Source organism: Budorcas taxicolor, chromosome 13 (genome assembly GCF_023091745.1).
Source record: "Budorcas taxicolor isolate Tak-1 chromosome 13, Takin1.1, whole genome shotgun sequence".
Taxonomy (NCBI): Eukaryota; Metazoa; Chordata; class Mammalia; order Artiodactyla; family Bovidae; genus Budorcas; species Budorcas taxicolor.
In genome coordinates, this window is record NC_068922.1 from 42,798,020 (window position 1) to 42,822,083 (window position 24,064).

At 40.4% G+C, this 24,064-nt stretch overlaps 1 protein-coding gene across 1 annotated transcript in view; it reads right to left on the reverse strand.

Moving 5' to 3' along the window:
* The window catches only part of TASOR2 (transcription activation suppressor family member 2), a 62,310-nt gene that overhangs the window by 15,178 nt on the left and 23,068 nt on the right, over window positions 1-24,064 (reverse strand). The window contains exons 6-17 of the mRNA XM_052650882.1: window positions 21,812-21,903; window positions 19,188-19,325; window positions 18,915-19,045; window positions 18,815-18,834; window positions 18,613-18,712; window positions 10,392-10,510; window positions 9,434-9,537; window positions 8,464-8,536; window positions 8,303-8,368; window positions 6,046-6,765; window positions 1,986-2,228; window positions 906-1,094 (exon numbers count right to left, since the gene is read on the reverse strand). Of these exons, the coding sequence (XP_052506842.1) occupies window positions 906-1,094; window positions 1,986-2,228; window positions 6,046-6,765; window positions 8,303-8,368; window positions 8,464-8,536; window positions 9,434-9,537; window positions 10,392-10,510; window positions 18,613-18,712; window positions 18,815-18,834; window positions 18,915-19,045; window positions 19,188-19,325; window positions 21,812-21,903 (1,995 nt within the window). The remainder of the gene's footprint in view (window positions 1-905; window positions 1,095-1,985; window positions 2,229-6,045; window positions 6,766-8,302; window positions 8,369-8,463; window positions 8,537-9,433; window positions 9,538-10,391; window positions 10,511-18,612; window positions 18,713-18,814; window positions 18,835-18,914; window positions 19,046-19,187; window positions 19,326-21,811; window positions 21,904-24,064) is intronic.

The window sequence follows — 24,064 nt, forward strand, 5'->3', positions numbered from 1 at the left end:
TGCATTGGAGACGGAAATGGCAACCCACTCCAGTGTTCTTGCCTGGAGAATCCCAGGGACGGGGGAGCCTGGTGGGCTGCCATCTATGGGGTCACACAGAGTCGGGACATGACTGAAGTGACTTAGCAGCAGCAGCAGCAGCATTTCAAGTAAATCACTTAAGTACTGACTTGTTAGAGGTTTTCAATTCATTAAAAATACTGATTATTTCTTGTAAGAAATTAAGATGCCAAATGAATTATAAAAATAGAGATTTCAATAAATAAAAACTATATTGAAAACTTTAAAAAGGACCGAAAACTATTAGTTTCAGTAACAAAATGACTGAGCCTTCTTAAACTCTAATATTTCAAGTAAAAGAAATGAAGCAGATTAAGACATAAAAGAAAAATTAAGACATTATTTAAAAGGTGGTAATCTTACAATTTTAACTTGGAATATGGCTGCACAATGTATACAGACATTTGCAAAACAAATCAGCCTTTTCCTGAATGCACATTGTGAAAACTTTGCATTTTCTGCCAATAACATCATATACCTCCTCCCACTAATGGACTAGCCTGCAAGTATCTGGAGGCCAGTTCAGCACAAGGAATTCTAATGACATGGCAAAGAATACAATGCATTACCTATGTGTCTATGCTCATCCTGTCTACAAACTAATTGGAAAGTCAGGACCAAGACACACTAGATAACTGGATGAGTATGAATGCAATTCTTTAATGTTCTCAAAAGCCCAAAAGGAACTGAGAAAGGAGAGATGAGTGCAGATCAGAACCCCAGGAAACGCCTCCATGTGACTGAGCTGAGCACTGGCGATGCACAGTAGTGACCCCAGGTGCGGAATGTGGGAGCCCGGCACAGGGAAACGGCAGGGGAGAGACGTGGAGCCCTGGGGAGACTACCTTGTGACTGCCTGGGGCGACAAGCAGACTCTCTATAGGCTGTACAGTGATGAGATTTCAGAACATCTTCAGTCATAAACAACTTTGAACAAACTGAGGAAAGGGACTTCCCTATAGGTCCAGTGGTTAAGACTCCGTGCCTCCAACGTGGGGGGCACGGGTTTCGCTGCAGTGAGGTGCACTTGAAAACTAAAAGAAAAAAAAAAAAAGAGGAAAGAAAAAACCAAGCTCATCGGTAATACCATCACATCAACTAAAGTTTCCTTCCCTGAATTCCACCTAAGATTTTTTTAAAAATCTAAAGAGAGATAAGAGAGAAAGCAGAATCATGAGATTAGACAGAAAACTGATAGGATTACAAAGGTATGAGGAAATGAAGGTATTTCTAAACAAGAAACAGCACCACGTAGCACAACAGAGTCAAGACTGAAGACCCTGTAAATGGCACAGGTCTTGCCAAGTGGTGGGGGCTGCACTGCACTCAGAAAGCGAGGGCATGAGAGCGGCATGGAGCGAGGTGAAGAGCCAAGGCCATGATGACTTGAGAACTTTCCAGTGATGAAGAGCTTCCAGCAGGTGGAACACAGAAGCTCACATAAGGAGATTCCGTTATCCTCTTCCACAAATGCAGAAGTAAATAAACTTAATGCCTTTTAAGACCAAATACAGCCTTCTGGATTCCTGACTGCTTTGAACCACCTCTTTACAGTTCCCTCTGGGGAGACTTATAACCTTCTCCTTTTTATAACTGATTATGGTCCAGCAAAGTACTGCCATATGCTACCTGCTTGTGAATTTAGTCACTTAAAAAGACCATTTATACTTTAACTCTGGTAAACCGTTCCTGTTCAGGCTTTCTGCAAACTGAAAAGTAGGTACTTAGTAAAGGCACGAATCTTCACACTTTCCTAATTTATTCACGATAGGAAACCAAGTTACTCGTCCTGTCAGAGTCTGAACTACAGAAGACAGCAAGAACCTGACGGACATCAGCTAATCTCATACTGGTCAATATACTATCTTGCAACCTTGATTAGTCTGTATTGTGGTGCTGAAATATATAGGAAGTGTGTTTCTTACCAGGTTGTGGCTGTTCTCTGAGTCTTGGATTCTGATTGCCTTTTACTATATTTACCCTCTGTTTTTGTGGAGATTTTTTCATGGGTGGCTTAGCCGTTGGAACAGGTGTGTCTGGAGAGGCCGCTCGTCTCCTTGCCCTTTTAGCATTCGTTGCCACTGGAACATCTTTAGAACTAGGAGCTTCTTGGGGTTTCCTATCCAGTTTGGTTATCTGTACAAACTGTGCAGTCAGCACCTCAGCACCTTATGCAGAAAAGACACCATTTTTTAAGGGGTGGGGGCTCACATATTTATCAGCATAGCTTTCTCCTTTGATTTCGTTGTGTGGGGGATAACTTTAGAAATGGGGAATAAAATATAAAATTTGGGATAGTTCATTAACAATTTTTTTTAAACAAAGCAAGAGTTAACAAGCTCTCACATAAGTATAAAATTATGAACTTGTTAAGTTTGGTCTATCTATCCAGATTAGAAGAAAATATCAGAGTAATAACTTTATAAAAATAAAACAATTTAAAAAAATTCCATAATCTTTGCTGACTGATGTAACAGGTAAGGCTGAATATTCTACTTCACAGCACTGGGACAAATAATTCAATTTACCCAAAAGCGACAGAGGTCCCATGAAGTGACGTGGTTGAAACCATAAGCACATTGCAGAGATGAGACTGCAGATTCACAAAGACCTTACATGTTTTTCTTCACTACACCTAAATATTAATACCAAAGCCTTAACACCCGCCTGAAAAAAATCACCTCTTAAGAGAAGATGGAGGAGGGTACACTGAACAAAATCCTCATCTGATTTAATTCCCTATCAACCTACTACCCTTATGTCAGAAAGCGAAGAAAAACTAAAAAGCCTCTTGATGAAAGCGAAGGAGGAGAGTGAAAAAGTTGGATTAAAATTGAATATTCAGAAAACTAAGATCATGGCATCCGGTCCCATCACTTCATGGCAAATAAATAGGGAAAGAATGGAAACACTGAGAGACTTTTATTTTTTTGGGCTCCCAAATCACTGCAGATGGTGACCGCAGTCATGAAATTAAAAAACAGTTGCTCCTTGGAAGAAAAGCTATGGTTTTTCCAGTATTCATGTATGGATGTGAGAGTTGGACTATAAAGAAAGCTGAGAGCTGAAGAATTGATGCTTTTGAACTGTGGTGTAGGAGAAGACCTGAGAGTCCCTTGGACTGCAAGGAGATCCAACCAGTCCATCCTAAAGGAAATCATCCCTGAATATTCATTAGAAGGACTGAAGCTGAAGCTCCAATACTTTGGTGGCCACCTGATGTGAAGAATTGACTCACTGGAAAAGACCCCAATGCTGGGAAAGATTGAAGGCGGGAGGAGAAGGGACGACAGAAGATGAGACAGTTGGATGGCATCACTGACTCAATGGATATAAGTTTGAGCAAGCTCCGGGAGTTGCTGATAGACAGGGAAGCCTGGCATGTTGCAGTCCATGGGGTTGCAAAGAGTCGGACACGACTGAGCAACTGAACTTACAAAATGCTCAGCTTTACTTCTCAGGGAAAGAGCTAAAGGTGGAGGGAGATGAGAAAAAAACCATTAATGACCTACTTATATCACACATAGCAAATGTTTCAATGCTTTAAGAGTTGAAAAAAATGTTAATAAATGTTCCCTGTGAAAACTGTTTTCCACACTGTTTCCTGTGAAAACTATTTTCCATACTGACTATATAAAATTATCATACCTATGAATGTCTGTAAACATTTTAAAATCACATCATATAGAAAATATTATTTCTAATTGTGAACAGAAAAATGATACTAAACAGTGTAAGAATGTGATGGTTATTAGTGAAATGTAAAAAAGAGACCAATTTCATTTTATGTTTCTGAAAATTAGAGGAATAAGTGGTTTTTAAAAAAGCTTTTAGGCTCTCTTAATGTTGAACATTTCCCTGGGTTTAATTATTTTCTTCCCTACTAAACTAATAAAGGCAACAGAGCAGCATAGTTTTGTTTGTTCCAGATTAAGACTTCTGATTCTACATCAGTTACAATTTTAAAAATTTTGCCATAAAAAAGGCAAAATATAAATCAAGCAGGAAAATGAAAGTGAAACTGAAAGTCACTCAATCATGTCTGACTGTATAGTCCATGGAATTCTCCAGGCCAGAATACTGGAGTGGGTAGCCTTTCCTTTCTCCAGGGGATCTTCCCAACCCAGGGATCTAACCCAGGTCTCCTGCATAAAAGTGGAAAATGATTAATACTAAACTGAGAAGAGAAAGGAAACAGATAAGATGATCAAGACGAGGGGACATGTAAGATCTGCATGGGCAGGAAGTGAACACCTCTCATGACCCAGGTCCTGGGAGGAAAAGGGGAAACACGACCCTGCAGGGACCACCCTGCTTATCTGCATCACTCAACAGCATGTTTCTCAAAATGCGCACAATAACCCATGGGTGGACTGTCAAATAAACCTAGTGGGCTGCAACCAGAATTCTTTATTAAATGAAACAGAATATATCAGATTATACTGCACAAAGTTAGGGTAAATGTTTTCTGAAATTTCTGTTTCAGTATGTATGCATTTGTGTGTACTAGACTAAAACATAAAACACATTTCTTACAGTGGATGAAATTTAAAATGTTTTGAGAAACAGTGACAACATATATGTTGAATTACAGATAATATATTTAATACCTTTAAGTAAAATTATATAGAGAAGAAAGCCAATACGGCCTGGAATGTTTACGGAAACAGTGCATGTGTGTCTGCTTCATGCTGCCCTTCTTTCCACAACCTTCCTAAACACACACACCATTTCTCAAACTATAATTGGTCAGAAATAACTATTTGTTAAACCAAAGGGTAAAATCTTAATTATCTAGGATCCTGGGGGATCCACACGTCTCCAGTATTTCTTCTTTAGGCATCAAGTGTTAAATTCACAACATGACAGACAGGGCTGGCTAAGACACATGCTCATAAGCAGCCTCCCGCTTTGCCTGCTATCAAGTACAGAGATGATGGGGAAATGCCTAAGGGGCCCTGGCCACAGTCTGCTCACCCTTCTCGTAGAGAACATGGAGCGTAAGTTCCCTCAGCTCAGTGCAGTTCAGTCACTCACTCGTGTCCGACTCTTTGCGACCCCATGGACTGCAGCACGATAGGCCTCCCTGTCCATCACCAGCTCCCAGAGCTTACTCAAACTCATGTCCATTGAGTCAGTGATGCCATCCAACCATCTCATCCTCTGTCATTCCCTTCTCCTCCCACCTTCAATCTTTCCCAGCATCAGGGTGTTTTCTAATGAGTCAGTTCTTTCCATCAGGTGGCCAAAGTATTGGGAGTTTCAGCTTTGGCATCAGTCCTTCCAATGAATCTTCAGGACTAATTTCCTTTAAGTTCCCTAGTTTAAACAAATACACTACACATATCTGAGGGGGCTCTAAGCCAGAGTTGTGCTGTCTGCTGTGCTCTGCTGGCTAAAGTGCACTTGACTGACACTAAATGGCTCTGGATGTGGGGTCCTACTCAGTTTTCAGGGACAACAAAACCACTTGTGAACTGTTTCTTTACATACATCTCCAGGCCACTGGACACGGTTTCAGTAGGTCCGTACCAGACAGCAGGTCCAGGTGACCACCTTTAGAACACACCAAGGGTTAGAACTCTGCCCCAGGGTGCTCTGATTGCGGAGGCCCAGGTGGACCCTCTTTAGATGTGCTCAGGCCGTCACTCAAAACTTTCTACCAGTTGCTCTTAGTGTGCCTGATATTAGGAGATCCTGTCCAATCTGTCCCAGGGCAGTTCAGAAACTCAAAGACCTTATTTCTTAGAAAGTTAAGAAAATAACTAAGTGGCAACTGGAGCAGTTTTACAAGTGAATAAGAGCTCCTGGTGGGCAGGCTTTTGTCCTGTTGACTTTCACCTGTCACCTAGATCAGTGCCCCCCAGCTCTAGTGTGCATACAAGCCACCGGGAGAGAACTCCTCCCAGACCCCACCAAGCTATGGTCCAGGACTGTCACACAGGGTGGGGACACAATATCTGAAAACCCACATGATGTGCTTACCTCTTTTTCTCCTCTGAGGAAACTGTCCTTTGACTAGCTTGAGAGTTGTGGTAGAGGCGGGACCCTTGTTTTCTCCAGCAGGAGTCCTTTTGGGGAAGGGTCGGTACAAGCTCACCCTTTTACTCTGTACCATGGGCAAAGTGCTTGCCTTTCTCTTGGGCTGCACTCTCAGATTTGGCGCTAGGCTCAGTGGGACCAGAGCTCCCTGTCTTGCTTGAAACACATCTTCGGAGTTATTTCCAGTTTCTGTATCTTTTCTTCCTTCTGCCTCTGAGTCGCGAAATTCAGGATCTGGAGTCATCACTAAAGAAAAGCCTGCATCGCATATCCCATCTGAAATACAAGGAGACTGAGGACGCTCTGCCAATAGACCTAACACAGTAGACACTCCCAAAATGTACCCGCTCGCATCTGAAAAGTAAGACTTCAGCTGAGTTAAAGACTGTAAAGGGCACTTTTCAGCTGGAGGAGTCAAGTCAAAACCACTGGACACTTGGCCAGAGAAGCCAGTTTCTTTAAATCCGTCCTGGGAAGCAGCAGTCACTGGAGGGCTTTTGTTCACCTTGGACAAGTCTTGGAAATTATGCTTTATTAATGTGTTTAGAGAGATTCCTTTTTCAGAAAATGATTTCTTTGCTTCTAGCAGGGCACAATTGAGGGCAGGCAAAACAGGCACCACCTTCAATGAGATGTCGTCTTCAACTTTCAAGTCTGTCAGACCTAAAATATACATGCATGTATTAAAAACCTGAACTTTTGTTTCCCAAAAGTCATGCAGGAAAAGAAATGCTTTATATTACAAAATTATAGGATGGTTAAATATGATGAGTGTTTCAAATGTTAATCTAAATAGCAATTAATAGAAGGCTTATGAATGCCTTCTATGAACATATATATGAACATATATAATGACCATATATATGAAAATACACACAGAATCAAAACAGAGTCATTCAGGAGGGATGACAAGGTGAGAATGAAGAAGGCAGGCCTGCCTCCAGCTCCGAAAAATAGCACCGGCTCTTAGAGTTGGCAGAGTTGCTTTTCTGTTCTTATCTGTACCTTCTATGACCTACTTCAAACTCTCTTAACAAGGTAGTCAAAGGTGAAAATGTCCTTTGGTTCGCATTTTGACTTTTCTTTTGCTTCTAGCTTTATTGAGATATAATTGAAATACAGCACTGTGTACATTCAGAATTTACAGCATAATGATTTGACTTACATACATCATTAAACAGTTACCTCAGTAAGTCTAGTGAACACCCATCATACCATGTAGATACAAACTTAAAGAAGAAATAAAGTTTTTTTCTTTGTGATGGGAACCAACTGAACTCAAACAAAGTAAACCCCTAAGTAACCCTCAAGTTACTATTATGTAACTAGACTGATTGGAAAATCCCATGGATGGAGGAGCCTGGTAGGCTGCAGTCCATGGGGTCGCAAAGAGTTGGACACGACTGAGTGACTTCACTTTCATGCACTGGAGAAGGAAATGGCAACCCACTCCAGTGTTCTTGCCTGGAGAATCCCAGGGACAGAGGAGCCTGGTGGGCTGCCGTCTATGGGGTCACACAGAGTCGGACACGACTGAAGTGACTTAGCAGCAGCAGCAGTTAGACTGACTAGTCTGTGTTCCTTAATGAAGGAAGAGTGATGATGGACTCATTAAAGTGATAATCAGGCTTACATCTGACAGCTCTGCATCAGAAGCTAGACCATGCTTATTCTCCAGCTTTGTTCATTATCTCCCCTGATCAGAGCCTTTCTGGACTTTGTTTCCTAACTGCCCTCTGAAATTCTAATACCACTGATCTACTGTATATCTATTTATATCCTGCATGAGCAATACTTTTTTCCCCTAATAGATAATTCCTGATTCTGGGGAAGGAGACAAGCAGTCCAGATAAAGGCAAGTGCTTCTGTGAAGACCTTAAGTCCTACTGACGGGGAGACTATAATGAAACTACTTCCTGGCTATTGCTCTTCAAGAAAAAATGAATCCAGTTTTGGACACACTGAATGTGAGGAATATCTGAGACACCTAAGTGGAAAGAGATGTCAATAGGCAAGTGGACACTGAGTGGAGAGTAGACAAGCAAAGATAAGCCTGCAGAGATGAAGGACTGACCAGGGAGAGTAAAGGGGGAAAGTTATTTCAGAGAAGAAAACAGCTGCTAGAGTCATGTGCTGCTGGGGGTTTAAGATGAGGACTGAAAAGTGGCCCACAGCTGTCGTGGACTGCCTGTGCCCTTACCTGCTGCTGATGGAGGTGAGGGGAATAAATGCAACCCGTGTAGGCCTGTCTGCTCCTCTCTAAAACCTACACATAATAATGAGAATCAGAAGAAAATCAGGTTGCTGATTTGATACAAGTAAACATACTGGAAAACATTTTTTCAAAAGAGTTGTCCTTACCTGTTTCAGACATTAAGGCTGATGACGTAAGTAAAATGAAAAATTCTCGATCTTCTAAGCATTTGATGATTGCCTTAAACATAAAAAAGCAAGAAAGAAGATTCAATTCCCTTCTCCTTCTACCACATTCTTCAGTGATTTTTAACCTTATGAAAAGTTAAGGAAAAAGATTCTTGAAATGTTAGTATTTATGAGAAGCAGAACAATTTTGTCCCTAGTATCAGAAATTTCAAGTCCCTTACTGCTCAAATAATCTTTGCCTTGTTAGGGCTACATATAATAAATAACTGGAATATCAAGGGTTAGTTTTCAGATAGTGTTCAACTATGTAACAAATCAATCAGAAACTTTTTTCATTGTCATGTTTGACATTTGCTGTGTAAGTATCTGCTGTTTCCCATTAGCCACTACAAATTCAAGGTCACTCAGACCTATGATTAACATCAATAAGCTCAAGTTAACACAAAACATATCACAGAATCCTGGAACTAGAAAAACTGGAAAATATCATCCATTAAAGAAATCCTTTCCACAGCATACTAGGAGATGGGAAATAACAGGCAATAATATCATTAGGTCCCTGGTAATAAGAAAGGCAGACAGAAAATGCAGCTCTTCTTTCCCATTATTCACCATTTTAAAAGCCTATATACATATAACAAAGACAAAATCCAATGTTCATATAATAATCATTGAGTTAAAAAAAAACAGAATAAAATATACTGCTTCATGAAGAGATAAATACTGTATTTCAAAAATTGACAGGTCATAAGCCTACAAATCTGATAAATTAATAGATCATTCACTAACAACTCAAGTATGAAAAGAAGACTTCTAATTCTTTATTAGAATGCTACCCACAGGAACGATCACTATGGTGCCTCTCCATATGTTTCTCCCACAGTCCCTGTGTATCAAGTTCTCAATTTTAGGGAAAATAATAATTATATGTTAAATGGATGACTCTTACCAACTGTTCCCTTTTAATGTATTCTATTAGTTTATCTACTTTCTCCCCCTGTTTGTTTGAGAGTTCCACCTCATACATACTGAAGCACATGTCTTGGCAACAGACTGTGGAAAAAAATCAGAAACACAGAACATTTCTTATTTTTAAATACTATGATGCTTTTTTTTACAACCGATTTATTCATTTTATATTTTAAAAGACGAAATAGGAATACTATTCAAAAAACATGGATCATTCAATGGTCTTGGTTATAAAACCCCTTAATAAAATGTTACTGTATACAGTATTTAAAAACAATGCTTTTATACTACATTAATATAAAGTTAACAAGACAAATAAATATATATAAATAAAAACATCAATGTTGCCATGAATTAATCTAAATGACTAAGAACTTTCCTTCTCATGCTTTCTGCTTTATTTCATTTAAAAGTAAATGAAATGACCCTTGAATGCCTCTCCCTCAACCCCCTGTGCAGTCTGTTTTCAATATATGATCACCTGGGTAATCATGATTCCACATCCATGGATTGAGTGGTACTGTAATATGTACTACTGAAAAAAAACTGCTTATAAGTGGGCTTAAGCAATTCAAACCTGTGTTGTTCCAGAGTCAGTGGTAAACAAATAAAAACAACCACAAAACCTCTGTTCTCCTTGAAAGTAATGATTATGAGTTTCCAACTGTTTGTAAGCATATCTCTGCTTAATTCCCTCAGTATTCTATATTAAAGCTAGTCTCTGCCATATTAAATGAAACTACTGTTCATCACTTTGAGCTGGCCTCCCAGGAACTGAAGCACATGGTTACTCTATCCCTTTCACAAAAGACCCTTTTAAGAATCACTTAAGGGAAAAACAGAAATAAGGAGGGAGAGAAAGTATGTGTGCATGCATGTGTGTGTATGAAAGAGAGAGTGGAAAACAACTGGAACAAAGTTCAGGACACGCAGCGTACCATGACATTTGAACACACCTTTGTGCTCCATGTAATTCTGTTTTTTAAAAGCAGCTTCTGGTAGTCTCTCTTTCAAAGATGACACTTTCATTACATACTTAAAATCTAGTTCATGTGGTCTAAAAAACAAAACAATATCATGTAATGTAATAAACACTAAAACTAGAGCTTCATAACTTTTGATTTTCTAATATAAATGAAAACAAAACTATTAAAATCACAAAAATTTTTAAATCTATAAACTCTAAATCAAATAATGTGTATGTTCATAAGTACTAGAGATTTTTGGGTATATGACCTTATAAATTGGCTTCCCTGATGGCTCAGACAATAAAAAAACTGCTTGCAATGCAGGAGATCTATGTTCAATCTGTGGGTCAGGAAGATACCCTGAAGAAGGGAATGGCAACCCACTCCAGTACTCTTGCCTGGAGAATCCTATGCACCAAGAAGCCTGGCAGGCTATAGTCTACGGGGTCATGAAGAGTCAGGCATGACAAGACTATCCATAGGGTCACAAAGAGTCACGTATGACTGAGGACTCCAGTGCAGTTCAGTTCAGTCACTCAGTCGTGTCCGACTCTTTGCGACCCCGCGAACTGCAGCATGCCAGGCCTCCCTGTCCATCATCAATACCTCATAAACCATGGTTTGCAAATATGTTCACATTAACTGAATGCATGCATTTTCGTTATAACCAAAATATCCAGAAGTATGGAATAATTATGTATTCTGGAATGGAATGAGAATCTTCTAGAAATTATACCACATAAGAGTTGAAAGCTTTCGACAATACAGGACTGCCTACCATGCAGGGCCACAGAAAGAACCCTATCTAGACTAGTACCACTTCCTTCTTTAATACGTATTTAGAAATACTTGTACACTTACAGATACCTCCTTTTCCCCCTAAAGACTTCTCTGCGTGCACTTTTAAGAAAAACATTTCCTTCTATAACCACACACACACACACACACACAAAAGATATACTCATCTGAATGTAGAGATCCAAAGAATAGCAAGGAGAGATAAGAAAGCCTTCCTAAGTGATCAATGCAAAGAAATAGAGGTAAACAATACAATGGGAAAGACTAGAGATCTTTTCTAGAAAATTAGAGATGCCAAGGGAACATTTCATGCAAAGATGGGCACATTAAATGACAGAAATAGTATGGACCTAACAGAAGCAGAAGATATTAAGAAGGCGTGGCAGTAATATACAGAAGAACTATACAAAAAAAGATCTTAATGACCCAGATAACCATGAGGGTTTGATCACTCACCTACAGCCAGACATCCTGGAGTGCGAAGTCAAGTAGGCCTTAGGAAGCATCACTAGGAACAAAGCTAGTGGAGGTGATGGAATTCCAGCTGAGTTATTTCAACTCCTAAAAGATGATGCTGTTAAAGTGCTGCACTCAATATGCCAGCAAATTTGGAAAACTTCAGCAGTGGCCACAAGACCAGGAAAGGTCAGATTTTATTCCAATCCCAAAGAAAGGCAATGCCAGAGAGAGAATGCTCAAACTACCGAACAATCACACTCATCTCACATGCTAGTAAGTGATGCTCAAAATTCTCCAAGCGAGATTGGTATATAAATCATTCTATAGTATGTGAACCAAGAACTTCCAGATGTTCAAGTTGGATTTAGAAAAGGCAGAGGAACCAGAGATCAAATTGCCAACATCCGATGCATCATCAAAAAAGCAAGAGAGTTTCAGAAAAACATCTATTTCTGCTTTATTGACTACTCCAAAGCCTTTGACTGTGTGGAACACAACAAAGTGTGGAAAATTCTTAAAGAGATGGGAATACCAGATCACCTTACCTGCCTCCTGAGAAATCTGTATACACGTCAAGAAGCAACAGTTAGAACTGGACATGGAAGAACAGACTGGTTCCAAATTGGTAAAGGAATATGTCAAGGCTGTATATTGTCACCCTGCTTATTTAACTTATATGCAGTGTTCATCATGCAAAATGCCAGGCTGAATGAATCCCAAGCTGAAATCAATATTGCCAGGAGAAATATCAATAACCTCAGATACACAGATGACACCACCCTTATGGCAGAAAGCGAAGAAGAGCTAAAGAGCCTCTTGATGAAAGTGAAAGATGAGAGTGAAAAAGTTGTCTTAAAACTTGACATTCAGAAAACTATGATCATGGAATCTGGTCCCATCACTTCATGGCAAATAGATGGGGAAACAATGGAAACAGTCAGAGACTTTATTTTTGGGGGCTCCAAAATCACTGCAGATGTTGACTGCAGCCATGAAATTAAAAGACACTTGCTCCTTGGAAGAAAAGCTATGACCAACCTAGCCAATATATTAAAAAGCAGAGATATTACTTAGACAACAAAGGTCCATCAAGTATGGTTTCCAGTAGTCATGTATGGATGTAAGAGTTGGACTATAAAGAAAATTGAGCACCACTGAAAATTGATGCTTTTGAATTGTGGTGCTGAAGAAGACTGTTGGGAATCTGTTGGACTGCAAAGAGATCCAACCAGTCCATCCTAACGGAAATCAGTCCTGACTATTCATTGGAAGGACTGAAGCTGAAGCTCCAATATTTTGGCCACCTGATGCGAAGAACTGATTTATTGGGAAAGACCCTGATGCTGAGAAAGACTGAAGACAGAAGGAGAAGGGGACAAGAGAGGATGAGATGGTTGGGTGGCATCACTGACTCAATGGACCAGCTCTGGGAGTTGGTGATGGACAGGGAAGCCTTGCAGTCCATGGAGTCGTGAAGAGTCAGACACGACTGAGTGATTGAACTGACTGAACTGATATAACCACAAAACAATTAGCAAACTCAAGACATCAGCAATACAGTACAGTTCTTTAATCTACAGCACTCACTAAGGTCCCTGGTAACAAGAGAAGGCACTGCTTTCTTTTGGTCCAGAATCCAATCCAGAATGACACACGACACTTACTTATGTCTCTCTCATCTCCTTCAACCTGCAAGTCTTCATCTTCACTGACCTTGATATTTCTGAATAATACAGGCCATTTACTTTGCAGACTGTCCTTCAATCTGGGCATGTCTGATGTTTCCTCCTGATTAGACTGGCAGGAACACCACAGACATGATATCGTGTCATTCTCTGTGTATCATGTCAGGAAGCTCCTGATGTTTATTTCTTTCCTGGTGATGTTAACTTATCCACTGAGTTAAAATGCGCCCGAGGTCAGGGGCGGCGGCCGAGATGAGCAGCCCCACATCCAAGGAGCGGTGGCTGAGTAAGTGCAGGAGGGCCGAGAGGAGCTACTCCATGTTCAAGGTCAGGAGGGGCAGCCATGAGGAGATACCCCACGTCCAAGGTAAGAGAAACCCAAGTAAGATGGTAGGTGTTGCGAGAGGGCATCAGAGGGCAGATACACTGAAACCATAATCACCGAAAACTAGCCAATCTGATCATATGGACCACAGCCTGTCTAACTCAATCAAACTAAGCCATGCTGTGTGGGGCCACCCAAGACGGACGGGTCTTGGTGGAAAGATATGACAGAAGGTGGTCCACTTGAGAAGGGAATGGCAAACCACTTCAGTATTCTTGCCTTGAGAACCCCATGAACAGTACAAAAAGGCAAAATGATAGGATACTGAAAGAGGAACTCCCCAGGTCATTAGGTGCCCAATATGCTACTGGAGATGAGTGGAGAAATAACTCCAGAAAGAGTGAAGGGATGGAGCCAAAGCAAAAACAATACCCAGTTGTGGATGTGACTGATGATAGAAGCAAGGTCTGATGCTGCAAACAGCAATATTGCATAGGAACCTGGAATGTCAGGTCCATGAATCAAGGCAAATTGGAAGTGGTCAAACAGGAAATGGCAAGAGTGAACGTCAATATTCTAGGAATCAGCAAACTAAAATGGACTGGAAAGGGTGAATTTAACTCAGATGACCATTTTATCTACTACTGTGGGCAAGAATCCCTTAGAAGAAATGGATTAGCCATCATGGTCAACAAAAGAGTCCGAAATGCAGTACTTGGATGCAATCTCAAAAACGACAGAATGATCTCTGTTCGTTTCCAAGGCAAACTATTCAATAACACAGTAATCCAAGCCTATGCTCCAACCAGTAATGCTGAAGAAGCTGAAGTTGAGCAGTTCTATGAAGACCTACAAGACCTTTTAGAACTAACACCCAAAAAAGATGTCCTTTTCATTATAGGGGACTGGAATGCAAAAGTAGGAAGTCAAGAAACACCTGGAGTAACAGGCAAATTTGGCCTTGGAATACGGAATGAAGCGGGGCAAAGGCTAATAGAGTTTTGCCAAGAGAACGCACTGGTCATAGCAAACACCCTCTTCCAACAACACAAGAGAAGACTCTACACATGGACATCACCAGATGGTCAACACAGAAATCAGATTGATTATATTCTTTGCAGCCAAAGATGGAGAAGCTCTTTATAGTCAGCAAAACAAGACCAGGAGCTAACTGTGGCTCAGATCATGAACTCCTTATTGCCAAATTCAGACTTAAAATGAAGAAAGTAGGGAAAACCACTAGACCATTCACGTATGACCTATATCAAATCCCTATGATTATACAGTGGAAGTGAGAAATAGATTTAAGGGACTAGATCTGATAGACAGTGCCTGATGAACTATGGACGGAGGTTTGTTACATTGTACAAGTGACAGGGATCAAGACCATCCCCATGGGAAAAAAATGCAAAAAAGCAAAATGGCTGTCTGAGGAAGCCTTACAAATAGGTGTGAAAAGAGAAGAGAAAAGGAAAGATATTCCCACTTGAATGCAGAGTTCCAAAGAATAGCAAGGAGAGATAAGAAAGCCTTCTTAGTGATCAGTGCAAAGAAATAGAGGAAAACAATAGAATGGGAAAGACTAGAGATCTCTTCAAGAAAATTAAAGATCACGTGGGAACATTTCATGCAAAGATGGGCTCGATAAAGGACAGAAATGGTATGGACCTAACAGAAGCAGAAGATATTAAGAAGAGGTGGCAAGAATACACAGAAGAACTGTACAAAAAAGATCCTCACGACCCAGATAATCACGATGGTGTGATCACTCACTTAGAGCCAGATATCCTGGAATGTGAAGTCAAGTGGGCCTTAGAAAGCATCACAACGAACAAAGCTGGTGGAGGTGATGGAATGCCAGTTGTGCTATTTCAAAATCCTGAAAGATGGTGCTGTGAAAATGCTGCACTCAATATGCCAGCAGATTTCGAAAACTCAGCAGTGGCCACAGGACTGGAAAAGGTCAGTTTTCATTCCAATCCCAAAGAAAGGCAATGCCAAAGAATGTTCAAACTACCGCACAATTGCACTCATCTCACACGCTAGTAAAGTCATGCTCAAAATTCTCCAAGCCAGGCTTTAGCAATACGTGAACTGTGAACTTCCAGATGTTCAAACTGCTTTTAGAAAAGGCAGAGGAACCAGAGATCAAACTGCCAACATCCGCTGGATCATCAAAACAGCAAGAGAGTTCCAGAGAAACATCTATTTCTGCTTTATTCACTATGCCAAAGCCTTTGACTGTGTGAATCACAATAAACTGTGGCAAATTCTGGAAGAGATGGGAATACCAGACCACCTGACTTGCCCCCTGAGAAATCTGTATGCAGGTCAGGAAGCAACAATTAGAATTGGACATGGAACAACAGACTGGTTCCAAATAGGAAAAGGAATATGTCAAGGCTGACCCTGCTTATTTAACCTATATGCAGAGTACATCATGGGAAACACTGGGCTGGAAGAAGCACAAGCTGGAATCAAGATTGCCAGGAGAAATATCAGTAATCTCAGATATGCAGATGACACCACCCTTATGGCAGAAAGTGAAGAGGAACTCAAAAGCCTCTTACTGAAAATGAAAGGAGAGTGAAAAAGTTGGCTTAAAGCTCAACATTCAGAAAACTAAGATCAGGGGATCTGGTCCCATCACTTCATGGGAAATAGATGGATAAACAGTGGAAACAGTGGCTGCCTTTATGTTTTGGGGCTCCAAAATCACTGCAGATGGTGACTGCAGCCATGAAATTAAAAAATGCTTACACCTTGGAAGGAAAGTTATAACCAACCTAGACAGCATACTGAAAAGCAGAGACATTGCTTGGCCAACAAAGGTCCGTCCAGTCAAGGCTATGGTTTTTCCAGTGGTCAGGTATGGATGTGAGAGTTGGACTGTGAAGAAAGCTGAGCACCGAAGAATTGATTCTTTTGAACTGTGGTGTTGGAGAAGACTCTTGAGAGTCCCTTGGACTGCAAGGAGATCCAACCAGTCCATTCTGAAAGAGATCAACCCTGGGATTTCTTTGGAAGGAATGATGCTAAAACTGAAACTCCCAATGCTTTGGCCACTTCATGGGAATAGTTGACTCACTGGAAAGGACCCTGATGCTGGGAGGGATTGGGTGCAGGTGGAGAAGGGGACGACAGAGGATGAGATGGCTGGATGGTAACACCGACTCGACAGACATGAGTTTGAGTAGACTCCGCAAGTTGGTGATGGACAGGGCGGCCTGTCGTGCTGCAGTCCATGGGTTCACAAAGAGTTGTACACAACTGAGCGACTGAACTGAACTGAGTTAAAATGGTATGTGCAGCTTCTTTTATTATAAGGTCTGCATTTTTTCCTTTGTGAGATATGTAAATTTCATCAAACTTTCACCTACTTTATCAAGCCTCCATTGATCATTATGATGTTGCCAAAATGTGATTTCTTAATTTCATCACTCTTTCTACACTTACTGCTGCTGCTGCTGCTAACTCGCTTCAGTCATGTCTGACTCTGTGCAACCCTATAGACAGCAGCCTACAAGGCTCCCCTGTCCCTCGGGTTCTCCAGGCAAGAACACTGGAGTGGGTTCTACACTTACTAGTTGTACTCTACACAACTACTGAGCCTGTGTGCTGCAACTCCTGAAGCCTGCACACCTAAAGCCTGTGTTCCTCAACGAGAGAAGCCACCACCATGAGAAGTCCGAGTACTCCAACTAGAGAGTAGCCCCCTGCTCGCCATAACTAGAGAAAGTTGCACAAAGCAATGAAGGCTCATGCAATCTAAATAAATAAACAAACATAAAACTTTTAAAAAGAGCCAATAAAAAGAAAGTTATTTCTAATAGAACACTAACTTTCACTTTTTATTTCAGTTAAAGCATATCTAACTTTCAAGGGGTTTGAGGACAAACTAAATAGGTTAAACAAAAAAGTATCACAAGAAGCCCAGAAAAAAATGCTGTAATTCATTATCATATAAATACATGTAACAGCTCCTCTATTTAATACCACTTTAGGAAAATCATGTGAAAATTAGAAAATTAGATCCTGCATATCTTAATAAAAACTGTAACAGAAATCATTAAGTGGCTATAATCTGCATCTGTTATCTAGGCAAGTACAATTTGTTTCTCACAGAAAGTCAAACTTTTAGCATTAAGTAAATTAATTTAGCCTGAGAGCTTATTTTTCCACAAATGGATTAAGATGCTAAAATTTTAAAAGCGATTTATCAAAGATTATAAAACTAAAAAGTAGGGACTTCACTTTGCCAACAAAGGTCCATATAGCCAAAGCTATGGTTTTTTTAGCAGTCATGTACAGATGTGAGAGCTGGACCATAATCAAGGCTAAGCACCAAAGAACTGATGCTTTTCAACTATGGTGTTGGAGAAGACTCTTGAGACTTCCTTGGACGGTAAGGAGATCAAACCAGTCTATCCTCAAGGAAATCAGCCCTGAATATTCATTGGAAGGACTGATGCTGAAGCTCCAATACTGTGGCCACCTGATATAAAGAGCCAACTTATTGGAAAAGACCCTGATGCTGGGAAAGATTGAGGGTAGGAGGAGAAGGGGACGATAGAGGATGAGACGGTTGGATGGCATCACTGACTCAATGGACATGAGTTTGAGCAAACTTCAGGAGATAGTGAAGGACAGGGAAGCCTGGCTTGCTACAGTCCATGGGGTCACAGAGGCAGACACAGCTTAGCAACTGAGTAACAATAAAACTAACTTATTCCCAAGCAAAGGTCAAATTTAGATTTGAATTTTGGTCTCTTGTGTCACAGCCCTGTACTTTATACATCTCCTGAAGAATAACCTAAAACCAAGTACAGCTGTATATTTCACACCAGTGCCAACAAGCAGGACCTCAAAACGAGAACTGAAAACTTAGGGAAGCATTAGTAAAGGGCATTAATTCAACACTTACAGCTGTTTTGGAACCACTGTACCATAGGAAGACCAAAGAGTTATATCGCACAGCAGACAGCCTTGTATAATTAATTTCCCTTTCCATGGAGAGATGAGAACTGTAAGAAATGAGGTTAAGAAAGAAACTGATTATTTTATTTTTGAACAAAACATTTACTTAAAGAAAAAACTAAAAAAAAAACAAACAAATAATTTCTTACCATTTTCTTTGAGTTCAAGTCTAGGGGGGAAAAAAGAAGCATTTTTATAAGAGCAAAGAAAACAAATCCAGTAAAACAAAGTATGCACATCATTACTTACATGCTTTTATGATCATGGGCTGGTGCTGCCATCTTTTTAGGTTCCCTGTACTGAAAAGCTACAATCAGGTAAGGACAGATCTGTCTGGGTCGCTCAGTAACAGTGCTGCCTGAAAGTTCATAGAGGTAATACTGAAAGAAGAGAAGTATTATGAGGATAGCACTACAGAATTCCTCATGTATCAAGTTTACTTCAACCCTACCCAACCTCTACATTTAACTCATTAGATTCAGAAAAGTATCTTGCAAATGATTTATTCCCAGGTGACTATACCTGACTCAGTTCAAAGGTGCGAAAATGACTTGTCTTGTGAGAAATCTTGTTAATATTTGCAGCCACATGGCAATCATAGCCAGAAGATGGGCTAGTATAGTTAGCTGTATAATTCTCAGACACAAACTTGACTTTTCCCTAGAATGAAAATATTAAGACTAATCAAATATCTTCAAATAGGAATAATTTCACTCTAGGATTTATTTTAAAATAGCCTAAATAAAGATGGGGATGTATTTTGACTATCACTTTCACGTGTTGGAGAAGGAAATGGCAACCCACTCCAGTGTTCTTGCCTGCAGAATTCCAGGAACGGCAGAGCCTGGTGGGCTGTCGTCTATGGGGTCGCACAGAGTCAGACACGACTGAAGCGACTTAGCAGCAGCAGCAGCAAACTGTGTTAAGAACTATGGCTCTTAAAAAATTATCTTAAGACCAATAATAGTTTTAATTATCCATGAACCTCATTACATTTGTACTTAGCCCTCAAAGTTTTTTGTTTTTTTCACAAACTCTGATATAAGTTGGAATCTTTCTTAGGCAAACATCCACAGCTTTTTTCATAGTATTAAAGGAGTACATGAATTAGCCCAAATTTAGGAGAACCATTCCTTTCAACTGGAGAAGGAAATGGCAACCCACTCCAGTATTCTTGCCTGGAAAATCCCATGGATGGAGAAGCCTGGTGGCCTATATAGCCCATGGGGTCGCAAAGAGTCGGACACAACTGACTAACATTTTAACTTAACTTTATTTCTTTAAAAGAGAAATTACACAGTCCACCAAACAGACTCACTATTCAATGACCATATCATAAAAGATGAAAAAAACTAAAATGTCAAAAGTTGAGTTCCAAACTGAAGTATTAAATTATAAACTGTAAATTGCTGCTGCTGCTGCTAAGTCGCTTCAGTCATGTCTGACTCTGTGCAACCCCATAGAAGGCAGCCCACCAGGCGTCCCTGGGATTGTCCAGGCAAAAACACTGGAGTGGGTTGCCATTTCCTTCTCCAATGCATGCAAATGAAAAGTGAAAGTGAAGTCGCTCAGTCATGTCCGACTCTTTGCGACCCCATGGACTGCAGCCCACCAGGCTCCTCCGTCCATGGGACTTTTCCAGGCAAGAGTACTGGAGTGGGGTGCTATTGCCTTCTCCGTAAATTGTAAATTAGAGACCAAGATACTCCTTTCCAGCAGCACCCAGTAAACCAGCAAGGAACAAAAGCTCAGTAAAGCACTTCACAGGCCAATAGCCCTGATTACTCAACAGCTGACAGTATTTTTCACTATGGAATCTCTTCATCAAGGGGTACGTATCTCCCAGAAAAAGGAAAAAGAGAACTGTTGAGTTAGTTTATCATGCAATAAAAGGTCATACAATGATTTTAAAAGCTATTTTGAATAACATAATGACATAACATGAAAAAAATGGAAATACACAAAACAGGTACCAAAATGAGGTACGGAATAATAGGCAACTTTTATTTTTATGTTTACAAGATGCACTATTTAAATACATATACATATATATGCTTGCTGTTAAGGTCCCTCCTCTTCAGCACTTGGACCACCAAGGACAGTCCTCAGAAGACTAAGCACATGAGCGGTGCTCCAGTGAGCAGTCAGAACCTGCATCCTCTCCCCATCAAACTGGGCAGGGCTGGCTTCTGAGCAGTGAAGTAAGGAGGACTGAGAGCACATGGCCAGAAACTCAAAACTAAACAGCAGGGTCCGCCAGACAGGGTAGGGGCATGAAACCAATGGCGAGGCACAATCTGACATAAAAAACTTGATATCTGAGCTGACAAGCATGTGGGCTGCAGCAGAACTACAGTACTTATCACAGAGCGGGAGAGGGAAACGTTAAAGGGGAAGCAGTGGCTGGGAGCCAATGAATGCTACTTTCCCTTCAGTTCTTGGGGACGAATTTTGGAATATGGAGAATTCACACTCTTAAAAAATCAGCAGTGTTAGGTTTATAACTGAAGAACTTAGTAGGAATGCTAAAACAAAAGCACAAACAAAACAAGACCACAGAATACGTCCTCAAAAAATCCCGCGACCTCTAAAATTAGTTTGCCTACTATTTGAATGAAAATTCTAATTGTGTGATTCACTTATACTGCATTATTTAAGGGAACTAAAAAATTTCTCAGATTATTAGTTATAGCTATCACATGAAGCTATGAACAAGATCTCAATGTTTTAGGGATAATAAAAATGCATACAGATCTCTCATTTTGACAATTTAAACCAGAATGCTGTCTTCTAAATTAATCTCTTATAGGTGAAATCATGTTGTTTTATAAACAATACTCATTCAGCTATTTAATGTTTAAAAAGTGACATTGTGGAGCAGGGTGAGGAAAGCTTCTCACTAAATGCCTGCTGTATTATTTTGAAGCTTTTTTATTTTAAGAAAAAAAAATCACAGATCCTCTATTAAAAGAGTAAAAAAAAGCTTTGTCCTTAAAGGAAAGCAAAAGGAGCAGTTATTTTTTCTGATTCTGAACAGCTGTCTTTGGCAAGGACTATGTTTAGCAAATGAGCTGCAAAAAACATGATCACAGACTGATAAACTTTCATTAAAAAAAAAATTACACAAAAGCAAATTTAGGCTTTACCTTAATTAGATTAAAAATTACAACATAACCAGACTTCCCATGATACCAAGGTCTTGCGTGAAGATAGTCTGAGTATTTGGAAATGTACACACCTATAAAAGTATAAAAATAGATTAATGTACACTTTAAGAAGAGTGTTTACACATGGGTTACTTAAACTGAACAAGATGACACAAGGGACAAATAAAAGGTAACATGAAAAGGGATGAATGTATCACAATTTTGGAAAAGTCTCTGTTTTATTCTCCATGCAATCTTTCAGTGAAAAGGCCTGTGGTAATCTGATTCTCAAGTTATTTTTTCCAGAAAATCTCAGTAAATGCTTCTATTTAAGAATGTGTGCTGAGGTTTACTACTCAGCAGGTCTGTGCCAGGCAGCAGTGATACAAAGGGAAACAGAATAAGATCCCTGCCTTTAAGCAGCATGTTCTGCTGGACTGTGAATTCCAGTCAGCAGAGGTTAGATATTTTTTGTTCACCACTGCAGCCTCATCACAGACCATTGTTGTTTAAAAGAGAAGTTGAGTCTCAAGCGGGGAGAGACTCCTGTAGGTTGAGGCAGGAGAGGATGATCCCCACACAGAAGCAGCAGTGAGAAAACAGACAAAAGAACCGATTTCAGGGACATTCCTGAACTGAGGCATCGCTTGTGAAATAGAAAAACCAACGGTGAGAACACAGATAGAATGAACAGAGCTACAGACATGTCAGAAAACTGGATTCCAGTTCCAAGTTCTTCACTTATTACTACTACTACTAAGCACATGACTGAGTAATGAGAGGATGGGTGTGGGTCACAGATACAGAAATCACAGGTCTTCAGGGAGATTTAAAAAGATCCATAAACCTTAAAACTGTAACATACTATAGTAATATAAAGGCTTCAGTTCAGTTCAGTTCAGTTGCTCAGCTGTGTCCGACTCTTTGCGACCCCATGAATCGCAGCATGCCAGGCCTCCCTGTCCATCACCAAAGGAGTTCACTCAGACTCACGTTCATCAAGTCAGTGATGCCATCCAGCCATCTCATCCTCGGTCGTCTCCTTCTCCTCCTGCCCCCAATCCCTCCCAGCATCACAGTCTTTTCCAATGAGTCAACTCTTTGCATGAGGTGGCCAAAGTACTGGAGTTTCAGCTTTAGCATCATTCCTTCCAAAGAAATCCCAGGGTTGATCTCCTTCAGAATGGACTGGTTGGATCTCCTTGTAGTCCAAGGGACTCTCAAGAGTCTTCTCCAACACCACAGCTCAAAAGCATCAATTATTCAGCGCTCAGCTTTCTTCACAGTCCAACTCTCACATCCATACATGACCACTGGAAAAACCATAGCCTTGACTAGACGGACCTTTGTTGGCCAAGTAATGTCTCTGCTTTTCAGTATGCTATCTAGGTTGGTCATAACTTTTCTTCCAAGGAGTAAGCGTCTTTTAATTTCATGGCTGCAGTCACCATCTGCAGTGATTTTGGAGCCCAAAAAATAAAGTCTGACACTGTTTCCACTGTTTCCCCATCTATTTCCCATGAAGTGATGGGACCAGATGCCATGATCTTCGTTTTCTGAATGCTCAGCTTTAAGCCAACTTTTTCGCTCTCCTCTTTCACTTTCAGCAAGAGGCTTTTTAGTTCCTCTTCACTTTCTGCCATAAGGGTGGTGTCATCTGCATATCTGAGGTTATTGATATTTCTCCCGGCAATCTTGATTCCAGCTTGTGTTTCTTCCAGCCTAGTGTTTCTCATGATGTACTCTGCATATAAGTTAAATAAGCAGGGTGACAATATACAGCTTTGATGTACTCCTTTTCCTATTTGGAACCAGTCTGTTGTTCCATGTCCAGTTCTAACTGTTGCTTCCTGACCTGCAATATAGGTTTCTCAAGAGGTAGGACAGGTGGTCTGGTATTCCCATCTCTGAATTTCAGAATTTTCCAGTTTATTGTGATCCACACAGTTAAAGGCTTTGGCATAGTCAGTAAAGCAGAAACAGATGTTTTTCTGGAACTCTTTTGCTTTTTCAGTGATCCAGCAGATGTTGGCAATTTGATCTCTGGTTCCTCTGCCTTTTCTAAAACCAGCTTGAACATCTGGAAGTTCACAGTTCACGTATTGCTGAAGCCTGGCTTGGAGAATTTTGAGCGTTACTTTACTAGCATGTGAGATGAGTGCAACTGTGCGGGAGTTTGAGCATTCTTTGGGATTGGAATGAAAACTGACCTTTTCCAGTCCTGTGGCCACTGCTGAGTTTTCCAAGTTTGCT